Source organism: Scyliorhinus canicula, chromosome 13 (assembly GCF_902713615.1).
Source record: "Scyliorhinus canicula chromosome 13, sScyCan1.1, whole genome shotgun sequence".
NCBI lineage: Eukaryota > Metazoa > Chordata > Chondrichthyes > Carcharhiniformes > Scyliorhinidae > Scyliorhinus > Scyliorhinus canicula.
The window spans coordinates 121102960-121119419 of NC_052158.1; the positions used below are offsets into that span (position 1 = coordinate 121102960).

The window sequence follows — 16460 nt, forward strand, 5'->3', positions numbered from 1 at the left end:
ATTTTCACACCGAGGGTTGTGGGCTGGAACTCGCTGCGGGGGAAGTAGAGAAGCAGATATGATCGTGACCTTCAAGGGGTATCTTGACAAATACATGAATAGGATGGGAATAGAGGGATCGTCTCCCTGGAAGGGTAAGGGGTTTTAGTTCAGACGGGCAGCATGGTCGGTGCAGGCTTGGAGGGCTAAAGGGCCTTTTCCTGTTCTTTGTAAATATTTGGGGCAGCACGGTAGCATGGTGGTTAGCATAAATGCTTCACAGCTCCAGGGTCCCAGGTTCGATTCCCAGCTGGGTCACTGTCTGTGTGGAGTCTGCACATCCTCCCCGTGTGTGCGTGGGTTTCCTCCGGGTGCTCCGGTTTCCTCCCACAGTCCAAAGATGTGCGGGTTAGGTGGATTGGCCATGCTAAATTGCCCGTAGTGTCCTAAAAAGTAAGGTTAAGGGGGGGTTTGGGTTACGGGTATAGGGTGGATACGTGGGTTTGAGTGGGGTGATCATTGCTCGGCACAACATCGAGGGCTGAAGGGCCTGTTCTGTGCTGTACTGTTCTATGTTCTATAAACAGTTGAGAGGTGGTAAGGTGGTGCAGAATTTTAAAAGATTTCTTGTCAACCATCAAGAATTTATATAGCACTGCCCAATGCCTCCAATGTATTTGTGAGACTAAATAGTTGTTAGCGATCATTACCCTATGGAACGGTAGGTAAAGTGAAGTTGCCATAGTCACTAATGACCATGGCTGCTTTCCCCTTTGAGGTGGAGAGCTGACTGGTGGCGATTTAACCGGAGGATCACCACACCTCAGGTGATTGGCAAGGTTGAAGGGGGGGGGGGGCCTTCATGAATAACCTTAGTCGGTATAGAGATTGAACCCACATTGCTGGCTTCACTCTGTATCACAAACCAGCTGTCCAGCCAACTGAGCTGACCCAGCCCCGGTACACTGGTACACTATGCAATGGAGTGAGTGGTAGCACACATGTATCTACTTGATGAAGGAGCAGCACTCCGAAAGCTTGTGATTTCAAATAATCCTGTTGGACTTTAACCTGGTGTTGTGAGACTTCTTACTGTGCCATCCCAGTCCAGCGCTGGCATCTCCACATCATAAATAGAAGAAAGTAGAGGGTTCTAGGAGATGAATTTAGAAAGCTAAACAAAGTACCTATGTTTAATTAGAAGTTTGAACATCATATTTTGATGGCAATAAAATATGTTTACATTTATTTTTAATGATATTTTTTACACTTTCCTTTGTCAAGCAGAACCCAGGTTTGTTATGATGTTGTGATGTTATTCAAAAATTAAGCAAAATTCTATTGAAATAAAAGTAACTTACACCGGCAAGCATGAAGAATTGGCTTTCCTTTCCATTCCATGCCATTTACTATGGCCGCAATTCTCCCAAATAATTTCTCCGTGTGGTCTCCGGCAGGAAATGCGTGGCGATTCCTGTGGGGTGGGCCGGCATGATGCAGATCGCACACTCAGACATTTTTTTGGAGGAGGGCAGGGAAAGTCTCAAAATGAGTTCTCCCCGGCGCAAATCGCACTATGGCCCTCTCGTGAGGATCTCCGGCCATAATGCAATGTACGCCTGTGCGAGTGGGGCTGAAGAAATACTCCCTTTATTTTTAAGGCTATGCAGTTGAAATCCACAAGAGGAGCGCCACCTAGTGCAGTAGTTTTTAATGTCCTCAATTCCATCCTGCTCGACCAAGTGATCTTTATTGCTAAAACATTTCGTAGCAAGTAAATTCTATTTCTTCTTTATTAATATTACAGCCATATTAAAATGCATCGTGAAATTTGGAAACATAATGTATTTGTATTTGCCTTTTAAACATTTTTACCCAGCACATCGAAGGTCATAATGTCAGCTGCTGGGGTGCCTGTAGTTGAAGGTTACCATGGTGATAAACAATCTAATCAACAATTAATGGAGGAGGCCAGTAAAATTGGTTATCCTGTGATGATAAAAGCAGTTCGGGGTGGAGGTGGCAAGGTAAGTTGTTGTCAAATTGCATTAATAAAATAGGCGAGGTATCATTTTAGGCTTTATTGCCACAGATGCAGGATGCTGATGGTGAATTTACACCATCGGCATCAGATGGTGAATGTTTGCTGGAAGTCCTAAATGAAAAGTGGAATAACATTCGGATATAAGAAAAAATTACTGCAATGTTATTTCTCCCTCTTGTGCATATCTTTGGGGAAAAGTTCAATTGGAAACAGAAGGACATAAAGTGGTAGAAATTTAAATGCGAGTGTCTTAATTTCTGGTGTGAAACAGGTGCATTGATGACTAATTTAGCAGTGCAATGGACAGCAGCTCATCTGCTCGGGCCACAGTTAAATTTATCAGGACCTTTTTAAGGTGTAACTGCTGACTGCCTAAAACAGATGTTGCATATGTTAAAAGGGGCCTACCTCCTGTTTTAACAACCCTGTGCCAAATTGGGTTGCTCAGAGCAGGCTCATATTTTTCTGCTGCTGAAGCAGTCTAGAAGGTGCTTGCTTCCTCAATGTACATGTAGAAAAACATTTTTTTTTTAAAACTTGATGTGGTGCCAGGAGGGGCAGGAGTGTGAGAACATTGTTAACCTCCTGTCAAACAGGCAAGCTCTTTCTCGCTCTTGCTCTCTCTCTCTTTCGCTCTCTCTCTCCCTTTCGCTCTCTCCCTTTCGCTCGCTCACGCTCACTCTCCCTTTCGCTCGCTCACTCGCTCCCTTTCGCGCTCTCTCTCACTCGCTCCCTTTTGCGCTCTCTCTCGCCCTTTCGCGCGCTCTCTCTCTCGCTCCCGTTCGCACTCTCTCACTCCCTTTCGCGCAACTGACCGCAGGCCTCGAAGACCGGATACATCGTTCTCCGTTGAACCTGATGTGACCAGCATGGCAACCGATCTTCAACTCAGTCGGGAGCTCATCCCTCGCTTCCCGCCAGAAACCGGACACACGGGCACACCTTGCCCAGTTCCTGCTTCCTGATTCTTGTCAGGATATGCAACACACCGTGCAGCAGGATCTCAACAAACAGAAGGCGGGGCCCTAGCAGAGAAAGTGCCCAGTCAAATGCACAGATTTTCCTCTGTGCCTCCACCGTTCTCTCGGAGATACGTCACTGTTCCACAAAGTGAGTACCAAAGACATGCAACACGAAGCCGAGATCAGGTTGCAACTCAAGTGGATAGAGCCGTGAAGAAGGCTTATAGTGTGTTAGCGTTTATTAACAGGGGGCTTGAGTTTAAGAGCCGCGGGGTTATGCTGCAACTATACATGACCCTGGTGAGACCACATTTGAAGTATTGTGTGCAGTCCTGGTCACCTCATTATCAGAATGATGTGGAAGCATTGGATAGGGTGCAAAGGAGATTTACCAGGATGCTGCCCGGTTTGCAGGATTGGGCTTATGAGGAAAGATTTAGGGAGCTAGGGATTTTCTCTTTGGAGCGGAGGAGGATGAGAGGCAACTTAATAGAGGTTTATAAGATGATGAGAGGGATAGATAGAGTGGACGTTCAGAGACTATTTCCTCGGGTGCATGTAGCTGTTACAAGGGGGCATAACTATAAGATTCAGGGTGGGAGATATAGGAGGGATGTCGGAGGTAGGTTCTTTACTCAGAGAGTGGTTAGAGTGTGGAATGGACTGCCTGCTGTGATAGTGGAGTTGGACACTTTAGGAACTTTCAAGTGGTTATTGGATAGGCACATGGAGCACACCAGAATGGCAGGGAGTGGGATAGCTTGATCTTGTTTTCGGACAATTCTCGGCACAACATCGAGGGCTGAAGGGCCTGTTCTGTACTGTACTGTTCCATCTATCTATCTATCGTCTAGAACAACACTCATGCAGGCGGCCATCAACCCGATTCCACTGCACTGCTGAGGCGCAGGCCTGCTCATCAGCAACCCCACTGCAAGCTGGGCCCCACCCCAGCCACCTCCGACAGCCTCAATCACACGAGGATTCTTTTTGATTTAACTCTGCTCCTCATGACACTGAACTGAGCTCCTGCCTACTATCTGTCTTTGGGAAGTACGGATGGATACTTTCTATTTTGCGGATGTTCCAGTTTGCAAATATTACCATTAGCTCAATTACAATCATTGATGGTAGTCAGGTTGATGTCACTCAAATGCAGATTTGCTCATTGCCCTAAACATTGATTACCTGCAATAAAGTGTCAAGATGTCTGACTTTTTTTCCTTGAGGTAAACTGACCCACATCAGTTAGGAGCTTCTCAATGGAAAGAAGAGTCTGATTCACAGAAGAAATTGAAAACTACCACTTCTGTTTGTGACCATCATATTGTGTTTTGTTGAAAATAAGTTATTAGACGTAGGAATGCTGGGGTGTACCATTCCTCTTCATTCCACATCCTTCCAGATACCATACTGGAGCAGGTTCTGCAGAAACCAAATCTTGAGAATGTACTATAAAATGTCAATGGTGGCACTTCCGCTTGTGACCATGGAGTGATTGGTCACATAAAGGGCTGCTCCTGTTCAAAGTCACAGAAAAGGGCATTTTTTACCCAGATCCGGGTGGAATTTTGATGAAAGGGTGAAGGTGAATGTTAGAGGAGTAGTTTACTCTTGGAATGGTATGTCTTCTGATCACCGGACCCGGCAGAAAACAGTGAGAGGTTTGGCTGGAAAGTTGAAACAGTCTTGTACTTCACAGACAGTCTCTTCCAGCATGCAGGCAGGGGAGGGGCAAGCTGTAAGGCCACAGCTACAGGAACTGACGACTTTAATCAAAGAGGAATTCCATAAAGAGAGGAAAGAAATGCACGAAGATCATGCAAAGGCCATTGCAGAAGCTGTGGCACCCCTGAAGAGTACCTTGGAGCAGATGGAGAAGTGTTTGGAGGTGCAGGGGTCACAGATTCAGGAGATTGAAGGAGTGATCTCCGACCACAGCGATTGTGTGGTGGCTCTGGAGGCGGAGGTGGGGCTCCTAGCAGAACATTGTAAAACGCTGAGGGCAAAGGTTGAGGAGCAGGAGAATACCTTGAGAAGACAGAACCTGCGAATAGTGGGCCTGCCTGAACGAGTGGAAGGTGTGAGTGCCACGAGGTACGTCTCAAGGATACTGGTGGCAGAAGGGGTGCTGGATAAGGCACCTGAAGTGGACCGAGCGCATAGGTCTCTGAGGCAAAAGCCTAGAGCTGGGGAGCCGCCACGGGTAGTGATCGTGAGACTCCATAAATTTGTGGAGCAAGAGAAAATTCTACGGCGGGCCAGGGAGAAGCATAGCTGCGACTGGGAGGGAAATAACGTCCGGATTTATCAGGACATCTGAGCCGAGTTAGCAAAACGGGGGGCAAGTTTCAACATGGCCAAGGCGGTGCTGTACCGGCGGCAGATCAGGTTTGGGGTGCTGTACGCGGCAAAATTATGGGTGACGTTCGGAGGCCGGGAGTATTATTTCGAGACCCTAGAAGCGGCCGAAGACTTCATGAAGGAGCATAAACTGGGGGAGAACTGAGTGGACAATGTTTGGGAACCGGGGTGCATGCATTATGTAATGGTCAGGAGCATGTTTGAAGTGGGTGTAGGGATTGGGGGATTTGTGCCTTTTTTTGTGGGGCCGGGGGGTTTCTGTTCAATGTTGAGATTAAGGAGTTGTAGGGGTGATAAGTTTATGTGGGGATGGATGTCCCCCCTCCTGTTTTATGGGACTGTTTGTATTTAACATCTGTTTGTTTGCTTTTAGAGAAGGCTACCTGGTGTTCAGGAGAAGTCCTTGTTTTAGGTGGGGGAGGTTAAGGCCAGGAGGAGGCCTTCTTCCTTGAGCTGAGGAGGGGGGTCATTAAGATGTGCCTTTGGGCAGGGGTAGCCGCACTAGCAGGTTATGCTGGTGAACGGAAATGAGGTGGTGGGGGAGAAGGTCAAGAGGGGTGGCCGGGGGGAGGGGGGAAAGGGGAAAAGCGAGGGGGGCGGGTTTCTGCGACATGGTAGGGGGTGGTGAGAGATGACATGGCCAAGGGCGAAGAAAGGGGCCATCTGGGATGGGCTAGGTACAGAGTGGAATTAAAGGGGCAGGAGTTAAGCGGAGAAGATGACAGATGGTAGAGGGGATTGGAGGCGCAAGCCTCCAGTAAGGTTGGTAACATGGAACGTCCGGGGACTGAATGAGCCGGTTAAAAGATCGCGGGTGTTCGCGTACCCAGGAGCTTGAAAGCGGGGTTGTCTTTTTGCAGGAGACACACCTCCATGTGAAGGGCCAGGTTAGGTTAAGGAAGGAGTGGGTTGGGCAGGTTTTTCACTCGCCGTTTGATTTAAAATCGAGGGATGTGGTGATTTTAATGAGCAAAAGAAATGGGATTCGAGTGCGAAGGAGGTGAGGGATCCAGGTGGGAGATATGTGATTGTGAGTGGGGTATTGGCAGGGGCACTGGTAGTGTTGGTAAATGTGTATGCTCCAAATTGGGATGATGTGGGTTTTATGAGGGTGTTGCTGGCAGCAATCCCGGATTTGGCCATGTACCAGTTGATCATGGGAGGAGATATTAACTGTGTCCTGGAGCCAAGGGTGGATAGATCGAGCCCTGGGTCGATGGGGGCGGTGTGATTGGCAAGGGAGCTGGGGGGAGTTTATGGAGGGGATGGGTATGGTGGATCAATGGCGCTTTCAGAACCCAGAAGGAAGGGGCAGCATGGTAGCACAGTGGTTAGCACAATTGCTTCACAGCTCCAGGGTCCCAGGTTCGATTCCCGGCTTGGGTCACTGTCTGCGGAGTCTGCACGTTCTCCCCGTGTGTGCGTGGGTTTCCTCCGGGTGCTCCGGTTTCCTCCCACAGTCCAAAGATGTGCTGGTTAGGTGGATTGGCCATCTAAATTGTCCTTAGTGTCCAAAATTGCCCTTCGTGTTGGGTGGGGTTACTGGGTTGAAGGGATAGGGTAGGGTTGTGGGCTTGGGTAGGGTGCTCTTTCCAAGAACCGGCGCAGACTCGATTGGCCAAATGGCCTCCTTCTGCACTGTAAATTCTATCATCTATGATACCTATGAGTATTCGTTCTTTTCACACGTCTATAAGGTGTATTTGAGGATTGATTACTTTGTAGTGAGTCGGGAGATTTTGGTTGGGGTGGAGGGAGCAGAGTATGCGGGAATAGTTATCTCGGACCATGCACCCCACTGGCTGGATATTCGGTTCAGTACGGGACGGGAACAGAGGCCGGGGTGGAGGTTTGACTCGGGGTTGTTGGCGGATGGAGATTTTTGTGATAAGGTGCGGTTGGCGATTAGGGATTATGTGGAGTTCAATCAGAATTGGGAGGTGTCGGCAGGCATTTTTTGGGAAGCACTGAAGGCAGTGATCCGGGGAGAAATTATATAATTTACAGTTCGTGCGAATAAGGAAAGGAGGGCGGAACATGACCTTCTAGTGAGTGAGATAGTGGGGGTGGACAGGGAATATTTGAGGCTGCCCACCGCGGAGGGATTGGCGAGGAGGAAAAAGTTGCAGGGGCAATTTGACAGGCTGACAACTGGGTGGGCGGTAGGGCAACTGCGTAGGGCAAGAGGGGTGCAATACGAGTATGGGGAGAAGGCGAGCCGCATGCTGGCGCACCAGCTGCGGAGGCAGGCTGCGTCCAGGGAAATATTGAAGATCCGGGCTGGGGATGTGGTGTCAGAGCCAGGGAAGATAAATGAGGCATTTAGAGAGTATTACCAGGGACTTTATGAGGCAGACCCAGGAGGAGAGGAGGGGGACATGGGCGGTTTCTGGACGAGCTAGAATTTCCCCAGGTGGAGGAAGCAAAGAGGCAGGTGTTGGAGGAGCCCCTGGGGCTGAGGGAGGTGCTGGATAGTATCAGGGGTATGAAATCGGGGAAGGCCCCTGGGCCGGATGGGTACCCGGCAGAATTTTATAAGGAATTTGCGGCGGACCTGGCACCACATCTGTTGGGGGCGTTTAATGAAGCACTGGGGAAGGAGGAGTTGCCAGAGACGATGAAGCAGGCAGTAATCACACTAATCCCAAAAAAAGGGAAGGATCCGGTGGAATGTGGGTAGTATAGAGCCATATCACTATTGAACATGATGTGAAAGTATTGGCTAAGTTGTTGACGGGGAGGATGGAGGATTGTGTCCCGGGGGTGGTTGCAGAAGATCAAACAGGCTTCGTGAAGGGCAGGCAGCTCGCGAGTAATATAACACGGCTGTTGAATGTGATGATGAATCCATCGTGAGCTCTGGTACCGGAGGTGGTGGTGTCCATGGACGCGGAGAAAGCATTTGATCGGGTGGAATGGCGGGACTTGTTTGAAGTTTTGGGAAGGTTTGGGCTGAGATTTGTGGCATGGGTGCGGTTGCTGTATGTGGCGCCAAGAGCGAGGGTGAGGACGAATGATATAAGCTCACAAAGCTTTGACTTACACAGGGGTACGAGGCAGGGGTGCCCGCTGTCGCCACTGCTGTTTACGCTGGCCATAGAGCCATTGGCGATGGCTCTCAGGGGGTCGGCAGAGTGGCAGGGGATAATGAGGGGACAGAGGGAGCATCGGTTGTCACTCTATGCCGATGACCTCTTGCTGTATGTTTCGGATCCGTTGGAGAGTATGGGAAGGATTATGGGCCTGTTGGGAAGGTTTGGAGGGCTCTCGGGATACAAGCTGAATGTGGGGAAAAGCGAGGTATTCCTGGTGAATGAGCTGGCACAGTGGGCTAATTTAGTCGCGAATGCCATTTACGGTAGCGAGGGATAGGTTTAGGTACTTGGGGATTCAGGTAGCGAGGGAATGGACGGGGCACCATAAGTAGAACTTAACGAAGCTGGTGGAGGAGGCCAGGGAGGAACTTAAGAGGTGGGGATACACTGCACTTAATCTTGGTGGGGAGGATCCAAGTGGTGAAATTGAATATTCTGTCGAGGTTCTTGTTTATCTTTCAGGCTCTCCTGATCTTTATACCAAAGGCCTTTTTTCGGAAAGTGGACACAATCATCTCTGACTTTGTATGGGTGGGAAGGTGCCGAGGGTGTGGAGGACCCTGCTGCAGAGGCAGCAGGGGGGGGTTGGCGTTGCCAAACTTGCTTGATTATTATTGGGTGGCAATTGTGGACAAGGTGCGGCGGTGGTGGGAAGGAGAAGAGGTAGAGTGGGTTAGGATGGAGGAGGAATCTTGTAAGGGGTCTAGTTTGAGGGCTATGGTGACGGCAGCATTGCCAATGGCTCTGAGTAGGTATTCAGGGAGCCCAGTGGTGCAGTCCACGATGAAGATATGGAATTAGCTGAGGAGGCATTTTAGGGTGGAAGGGATGTCGGTGCTAACGCCTCTGTGCGAGAATTATGGGTTTGTGCCGGGGGGATGGATAGTGTATACAGGAGGTGGAGGGAAGTAGGGCTGGTCAAGGTGTGGGATTTGTATTTGGAGGAAGGGTTCGCCTTTTTTTCTGGAGGAGCTAAGGGAGAGGGTAGAGCTGCCGAGGGGGAGTGAGTTCAGGTATCTACAGGTTAGGGACTTTGCACGAAAGGTCTGGAAGGGGTTCCCTAGATTGCCGGGATACACCCTGCTGGAGCAACTGCTGCTTCCGGATGTAGAAGGGGAACCAAGAATTGGGGATATATATAAGTGGCTGAGGGAGCAGGGAGGCGAGCGGGTGTTGAAGATCAAGGAGAAATGGGAAGCGGACTTGGGAATAGAGATCAATTGGGGAGTATGGAGTGAGGCACTGCGAAGGGTAAACGGGACCACCTCTTGTGCAAGGCTGAGCCTGATACAGTTTAAGGTGGTGCATAGGTTGCATATGATTCGGGCGAGAATGAGTGGGTTCTTTCAGGGGGTAGCAGATGAGTGTGAGAAGTGTGGGCAGGGGCCAGCGAATCATGTGCACATGTTTTGCGGTTGCAAAAAATTGTGAAGATTCTGGGCAGGTGTATTCACGGTCTTAGCCAGGATAGTGGAGGAGGGAGTGGACCTGAACCCTTTGGTGGTGATATTTGGGGTTTCAGAGAAGCCAGAGTTCATGGAGAGGAGGAAGGCAGATGTCATGGCCTTCACCTCTCTGATTGCACGGTGACGAATTTTGCTGGAGTAGCAGTCGGCATCGTCACTGGGGGTAGCGGCATGGTTGGGTGACCTGTATGACTTCCTGTGGTTAGAGAAGATAACGTATGAGTTAAGGGGCTCAGGAGGGGAGTTTGAGAAAAGGTGGGGGATGCTTGTGACCGTTTGAGGAGCTGTTCGTCGTGGTGGTGGTGGGGGGATTCTGAAAAAGGAGAAAAATCTGTACAAACTATATAGTTGATTGTTGGGAAGAATGTTTCCCGGGGTGTTTATTTGCTGTAACCTACTTTAATAGAAGTTTGAATAAAATGCGTTTAAAAAAATAAATAAAATGTCATTGGTGTTGGAAATAGGCTGCTGCTCATGGACCTCTTGCTGTCAAAGTTGGGACAAAATTCCCAGTTAGTAAAATACTCGCAAAGATCCTGGCCAAAAGGATGGAGGGCTGCGTACCTGAGGTGGTCGCAGAGGACCAAACGGGCTTTGTCAAGGGTAGGTAGCTCACAGCTCACATCAGGCGATTGCTGAATGTAATAATGACAAATGGAATCTGATCACCTGGTGGAGGAAGTAAGAAAAGACCTTCAGCGGTGGGCTCACTCCCACTCTCCCTGGCAGGGAGTGCAGACGATCAAGATGAATGTACTGTCAAGATTCCTCTTCCTGGTTAGATCCATTCCGATCTTCATCCCCAAGGCCTTTTTCCAAAACATAGAGAGTCTAATCATGGTGTTTGTGTGGGGGGGGGAAGAACCCGGGAATTCCTGGGAAACACTGCAAAGAGGGAAAACCAAACCTACAATACTACCACTGGGCAGCAAGAGTGAGGGGATGGGTACAAGAACCCGACACAGATTGGGTACAAATGGAGGAGGCATCCTGTAAAGTAACGACCCTCCCAGGTCCTGGCTACAACAGCACTCCCGTCCTCTTCAACAAGATACATAATGAGCCCAGTGGTAGCGGCCAGGCTGAAAAGGTGGATCCAGTTGAGACAGCACTTTGGGATAACCAAAATGTCACCCATGGCCCCCATCTGCGGCAATCGCAGATTCCCCCCCCAGACATGCTAGATACCATCTTCAAAAGGTGGAGGCGGGACAGGGCACACTGACGGTCGGGGACTTCTACGTAGGGTGCAGACTGGCGACACTGGACGAACTGACGAGGAAGTGGAAACTAGCAAAAGGACAGGAATTGAGACATCTCCAAATAAAACACTTCCTCCACAAAGAGACTGTAGGGTGCCCCGGGGACCCAGAAAAAACACTACTCGAGGACCTGATAGGCACAAGCAACGAGAAGGGGGGGCTATGTGGGAAAATATACGGACATCTACTGGACAGCGCTCGAACACCACTGGACGAGAGCAGACAAAAATGGGAGGACGAACTGGGGACAGAGGTAGGGTGGGGGCTCTGGAGCGAAGCACTAAGCAGGGTGAACTCCACCTCCTCCTGCGCAAGGTTAAGCCTAATGCAGCTCAAAATGATGCACAGAGCGCACCTGACCAGAACCCGAATAATCAGGTTCTTCCTGGAGGTGGAGGACAAATGTGAGCGGTGCCAGAGCGGCCCGGCCAACCACACCCACATGTTTTGGGCTTGTCCCAAGCTTGCTGGGTTCTGGACAGCCTTCTCCGAGGTTGTGGGAGTGAGGGTGAAGCCATGCCCAATAGTGGCAATCTTCGGGGTATCGGAGCAGCCAGAGCTACACATGGGAAAGCTTCCCTAATTGCACACCGGAGAATCCTGCTTGGCTGGCGATCGGCAGCACCACCCACGGCTGCAAACTAGCTCGCTGACCTCTCGGAATTTCGCCACGTGAAGAAGATTAAGTACGCCATCCGAGGGTCCAAGGAAGGCTCCCTGGATACTTGGGGACAGTTTGTCAGCCAGTTCCAAAACCTGCTCGAGGCCAGCAAGAAGGAGTAAGCTAAGAATAAAAAAAACAAGACCGATGTGGAACCAATGGACTGCGCAACCTGGAGGGGGTAGGGAGAAAAGTGGGGAAACGAGGAGGGGTGCTGAAGCCGCGGGGGGGGGGGGGGGGTAAGGAAGGGAGGGAAACAACGGGGAAGGAGGGGGGAATCTATAGACCGATCCAGAGGGCAGCGAAATATACATAGTCAGTTAAATGAAGCCAGAATAAACCTCTCTGTACAATAAAGAAAATTAGCACGGGCAAGGAAAATGTAATGTATTGACCTCGGTTGTGTGGAATATGAGGCGTTTGTTGGAGGGAGATTTTTCAGGGTCATCTCGTGGGTAGTGCTCGTGAACTTGGAACCAGAGTCCCTAGAAGCCTTTTTTCGGGAGGTCGGACCGGCTCGGGCAGCAGGTGGGTGCAGGGGCAGATGTTAGCCTTTGCCTCGCTGATTGCCTGGAGGCGGGTTCTGTTGGGGTGGAGGTCAGCTTCTCCAATCTGTGATACGGCTTGGCGGGGGGACCTACTTGAATCTTTGACTCTCGGAAAGGTGAAGTCTCAGCTGAAGGGGATGAAGGAAGGGTTTCACAATTCATGGGGGGCTGTTTATTCTGCACTTCCGAGAATTGGTTGCCATTGAACGTTGTGGGGGAAGGGGGGCTTGGCGGTATTGTTGTCTTTGGTTGCATTGTTTACGGATTGATAAATTGTGTTTTTTTTTACCAAGAATGTATGGGCGGATGTTTTGGTCTGTTTATTGAGCGTGGAGTGGTTTTGTGTGGGGTATGGTGATCGTATTTGTTTTCATTTGTTTTCTTTGGTTGTTTATTGATTAAAATGTTGAAAATGAGAATAAAAAGATTTTTGTTTTTGAAAAGTTCCTCAAGTGGCCTTCACATAGCCTATTCAACCCCCTCCGATCTTTCTAAAGTTATACAAGGAGCTGGTAGGCTCTAGGATGACCTGCCCGCATCGTGCCATTGAAGCCCTCAAGAGGCTAATTGCTGACCACTTAAGGGCCACTTTCTGCATGGGTCACAGACAGGGGGAGCACAGAAGCCCAGTAGGTAATTCTGCTCGGACTTCGAGTGGAAAGGGCTTTTCTTGTTTGTTCACCTTACCGTACCTGGTGTTGCACAAGGCAGACCTTCATCTGATTCCATAGCGAGTTTTACCTGGACAGGTCGTCGGCCTGCCACCAGAGGCTTATAGCTTGAGTGGCTCCACTCCACACCGAGCCTGGCTGAGCAGGAGTCTCTCCTGCTCTTACCGCCTGCTACTGGCAGGATTTCACAGGTTGATACTCAATTCCATGTTGAGGAAAGAATGAGTCTGAAGCCGGCCTACATCTTAAAACAGATTTATTTCCAAGCCTACAGAATAAAGGCACAGATTCTTCAAATTCTCTCCAACTCCCACTGTGAACACCTTTTTACACTCTTGTAATGAAAGCCCTCATAGGTTCCCGATTGTGGGCAGCTGCACGTGATTATCAACTTAAAGCAAGTACACTTTTGCAGCACAATTCCAACATTAACAGGGGTACCTCTCTTACTGGCTCCCTTTCCTGATCAGGAGTCCTTCCCTTCAAAGGCTGCCTTCACCACCCTCTAATGTTCCCACCCCATGGTGTTTTCATCATGACCCTCTCCTACGCACAGCTTGGAGGGAACATTGGTGGAAATATAGCATCTTTACCCCTTTCTCTTCCCCTTGACTTCTTGGAAGTGGGTGAACCTGGGATATTAGTCCAAGGAAAATTAGGCTCTACATTCAACAATATCTGTGGTGTTATGGTATTAATTACATGTGTGTATAGGTTCTGGGAAAATTGCCTTGTCATGAAGGTATCATCTTATACTGTGTGTGTATCACACAGGTTCATATTTTAAATTAATTTCCGTTTTATCTGTGCCTAGGGTATGCGCATTGCTCAAACAAAGGCTGATTTCCTTGAACAACTGGAATCTGCACGGAGAGAAGCAAAGAAGTCTTTCAATGATGATGTTATGCTGATAGAAAAGTTTGTAGACACTCCCAGGTATGCGGCTTCCAATCTGAAATTATGCACTTTCATGACTTGAGGTAATTTATATAATTTTGAATGTGATAAATGCGGTACTATGCATCAGTTTAAATATGATCTGCACACCATTCTTCAAAAAAATGACGCAGAATAAAATCCAGTTTGCTAAATGCCACCATCAACTGCTAATAACTAGCATAAGATTTAGGGAGAAGAAAAGTGAGTTATACCTGACCCTGCAGCTTCCTTTCATGTTCTGGTGGATTTAACAGAGGTTTGTTCTTTGTTTCAGACATGTAGAAGTACAAGTGTTTGGAGACCAGTATGGCAATGCTGTTTATTTGTTTGAGAGAGACTGCAGCGTACAAAGGAGACATCAGAAAATTATTGAAGAAGCACCTGGGGTAAATTATTTCAACATATAGAAATTTGCATTTGGGCAGAATTAAATATAAGCAGGAGTTCCCACTACATTCCGCTGGTTTCTTTCGGCACAATTTGCCCAAATATGGCCAAACCAACACAAAAGATTGCAAAGTTTTAAGTGCAGATTATGTTCACCCACATTGGGTTTCCACAATCTTTTGCATATGAAGCTGGATCCACAATCAAAACCAACAACTGTCCCAGATTGAATTAATCATCAGTGGGATTTTCCACAAATTGCATCCATTTTAATGGGCTTGCGAGGAGAGTCTAAAAATGAATTACCTTTTTAGGCTGCAGGGCATAAATAGGCATGTTTTAAAAGCTTTAAGTATATTTTTCAAATTTACCAACAAACTGGCACTGCACACCAGCAAAGCTAGTAAATTGTTCAGTATAATTGTTAAAGCCATTTTCAGTATTTAAAATTGGGTTACTTATAGGTGGTGAACTAAACACTCTGATTAAACTGTGTACTGTTTATGGTAAAACTATTTTTTGCATCCGGATTCACTGATTTGTATCCAAGCTGAAACTGTGCCTCAATGACTTTTGTTTTAAAGCATATATTTAAGACTCTGATGATGCATTTCAATTGTATTTTATTTAATGCTGTTTTATAAATAATAGGTATTCCATACATGATCCAGATGCACATCCAAAGGCCCAATCCATCACTTTGTGGATTCCATAAGCAATCCTTTTGCTCCCGATGTATGGAATTCTGGTGTGAGACAAACCCTATTTTCAGTCTCTACCTTATAGCTAGTGTTTATGCAACTTGCCCTCCAAATGTGTTGGATGGGTTACACAAGTACTGCAGTTAATCTCCCTGTCCCTGACTTCCCTGATAGGGAATCAAATACATGTGAGTCACTGTTGAAACTTCATGCTCTGTAATTCTGACCCACTCACCTTTCTCTGATACAATGTACATCATAGATCTGGCATAATTTCTTTTGTGAATCTCATGCATGAAAACATGTGGGGTACAGGTTTGCCAATAATAGATATCCCCGTAGTGAGTGAATTGGGGAAAACAGTTGGGGGGGGGGGGGGTGGTGGAGCAGTGGGCCTAGGTAGGGTTCTCTTTCTAAGGGTCGGTGCAGATTTGATGGGTTGAATGGTCTCCTGCAGAGTAGAGATTCTGTACCTGAAATGCGAGGTTTATATAACCAGCTTGATTCACTAGGAAGACCTCCCAACAACCAATAAATGAATGATCTTAATGGAGTTCTGGATTAGTCCTGATTGTTATGAAGAAAATGGGGCAGTGAAGATCAGTATAGCCTAAAGGAGCTACACTCTCAAAATCAATTTGTAAGGTTAATTGAAAAAGTTACTCCGTTTTAAATGCATAGGGTTTTTTCGTGCAAATCATCCATAGAACCTCTTCAAAATCCACTATGCCCTCATTGGGAATCAGATATTTCTATATCTCAAAACAATATTTCATGAAGTAATTTATGATAAAGTTCTTTGTAAGATTCACTCTCCCAATGCTCAGCATTTATTGCCCATTCTACTTGCACTGTGAAGGAAGAGGTGGGCCTTTTGTTCAGTAGTACTGTATAATACACCTTGGTGGCTCGCTCGGCAACTTCAAAGGGCAGCTAACCGGCGATTATATTGTTGTGGGACTGAAATGACCAATAGGCCCAAGCTATAAGATTATTTGTGAACCTGTTGAACTTTTGTAAATTATACTGAGAGCAACTTTTTACTTGTTTCCAGGTTTATTTTTAATTCAATGTACTCAAATTTTTGAATGGTGGGATTTGAACTTGTGTTGACTGGATTATTAGGCTAGGATTCTGAACTATTCACCCGGTCGCATTGCAACTGCACTACGATAACTGCATTCATATTTTAATTAATGAAGCTTAAAGCAAACATTTATTTTTCGCTTTTTAAGCATCTTGTGGATACACATCGTAAATAATTTTTCTTGAACTTGCTCCTTTACAATTGTAGCCTGGAATTAGCCTGGAGGTGAGAAGAAGACTCGGCGAAGCTGCAGTCCAAGCTGCTAAAGCTGTTAATTATGTAGGAGCTGGTAAG

At 47.7% G+C, this 16460-nt stretch overlaps 1 protein-coding gene across 2 annotated transcripts in view; it reads left to right on the plus strand.

Annotated features, from left to right (window-relative positions):
* The window catches only part of mccc1 (methylcrotonoyl-CoA carboxylase 1 (alpha)), a 98872-nt gene that overhangs the window by 27712 nt on the left and 54700 nt on the right, over positions 1-16460 (plus strand). For both annotated transcript variants that reach the window (XM_038816004.1, XM_038816005.1), the window contains exons 6-9: positions 1859-2006; positions 13867-13988; positions 14266-14377; positions 16374-16455. In XM_038816004.1, coding sequence (XP_038671932.1) covers positions 1859-2006; positions 13867-13988; positions 14266-14377; positions 16374-16455 — 464 coding nt within the window. The remainder of the gene's footprint in view (positions 1-1858; positions 2007-13866; positions 13989-14265; positions 14378-16373; positions 16456-16460) is intronic.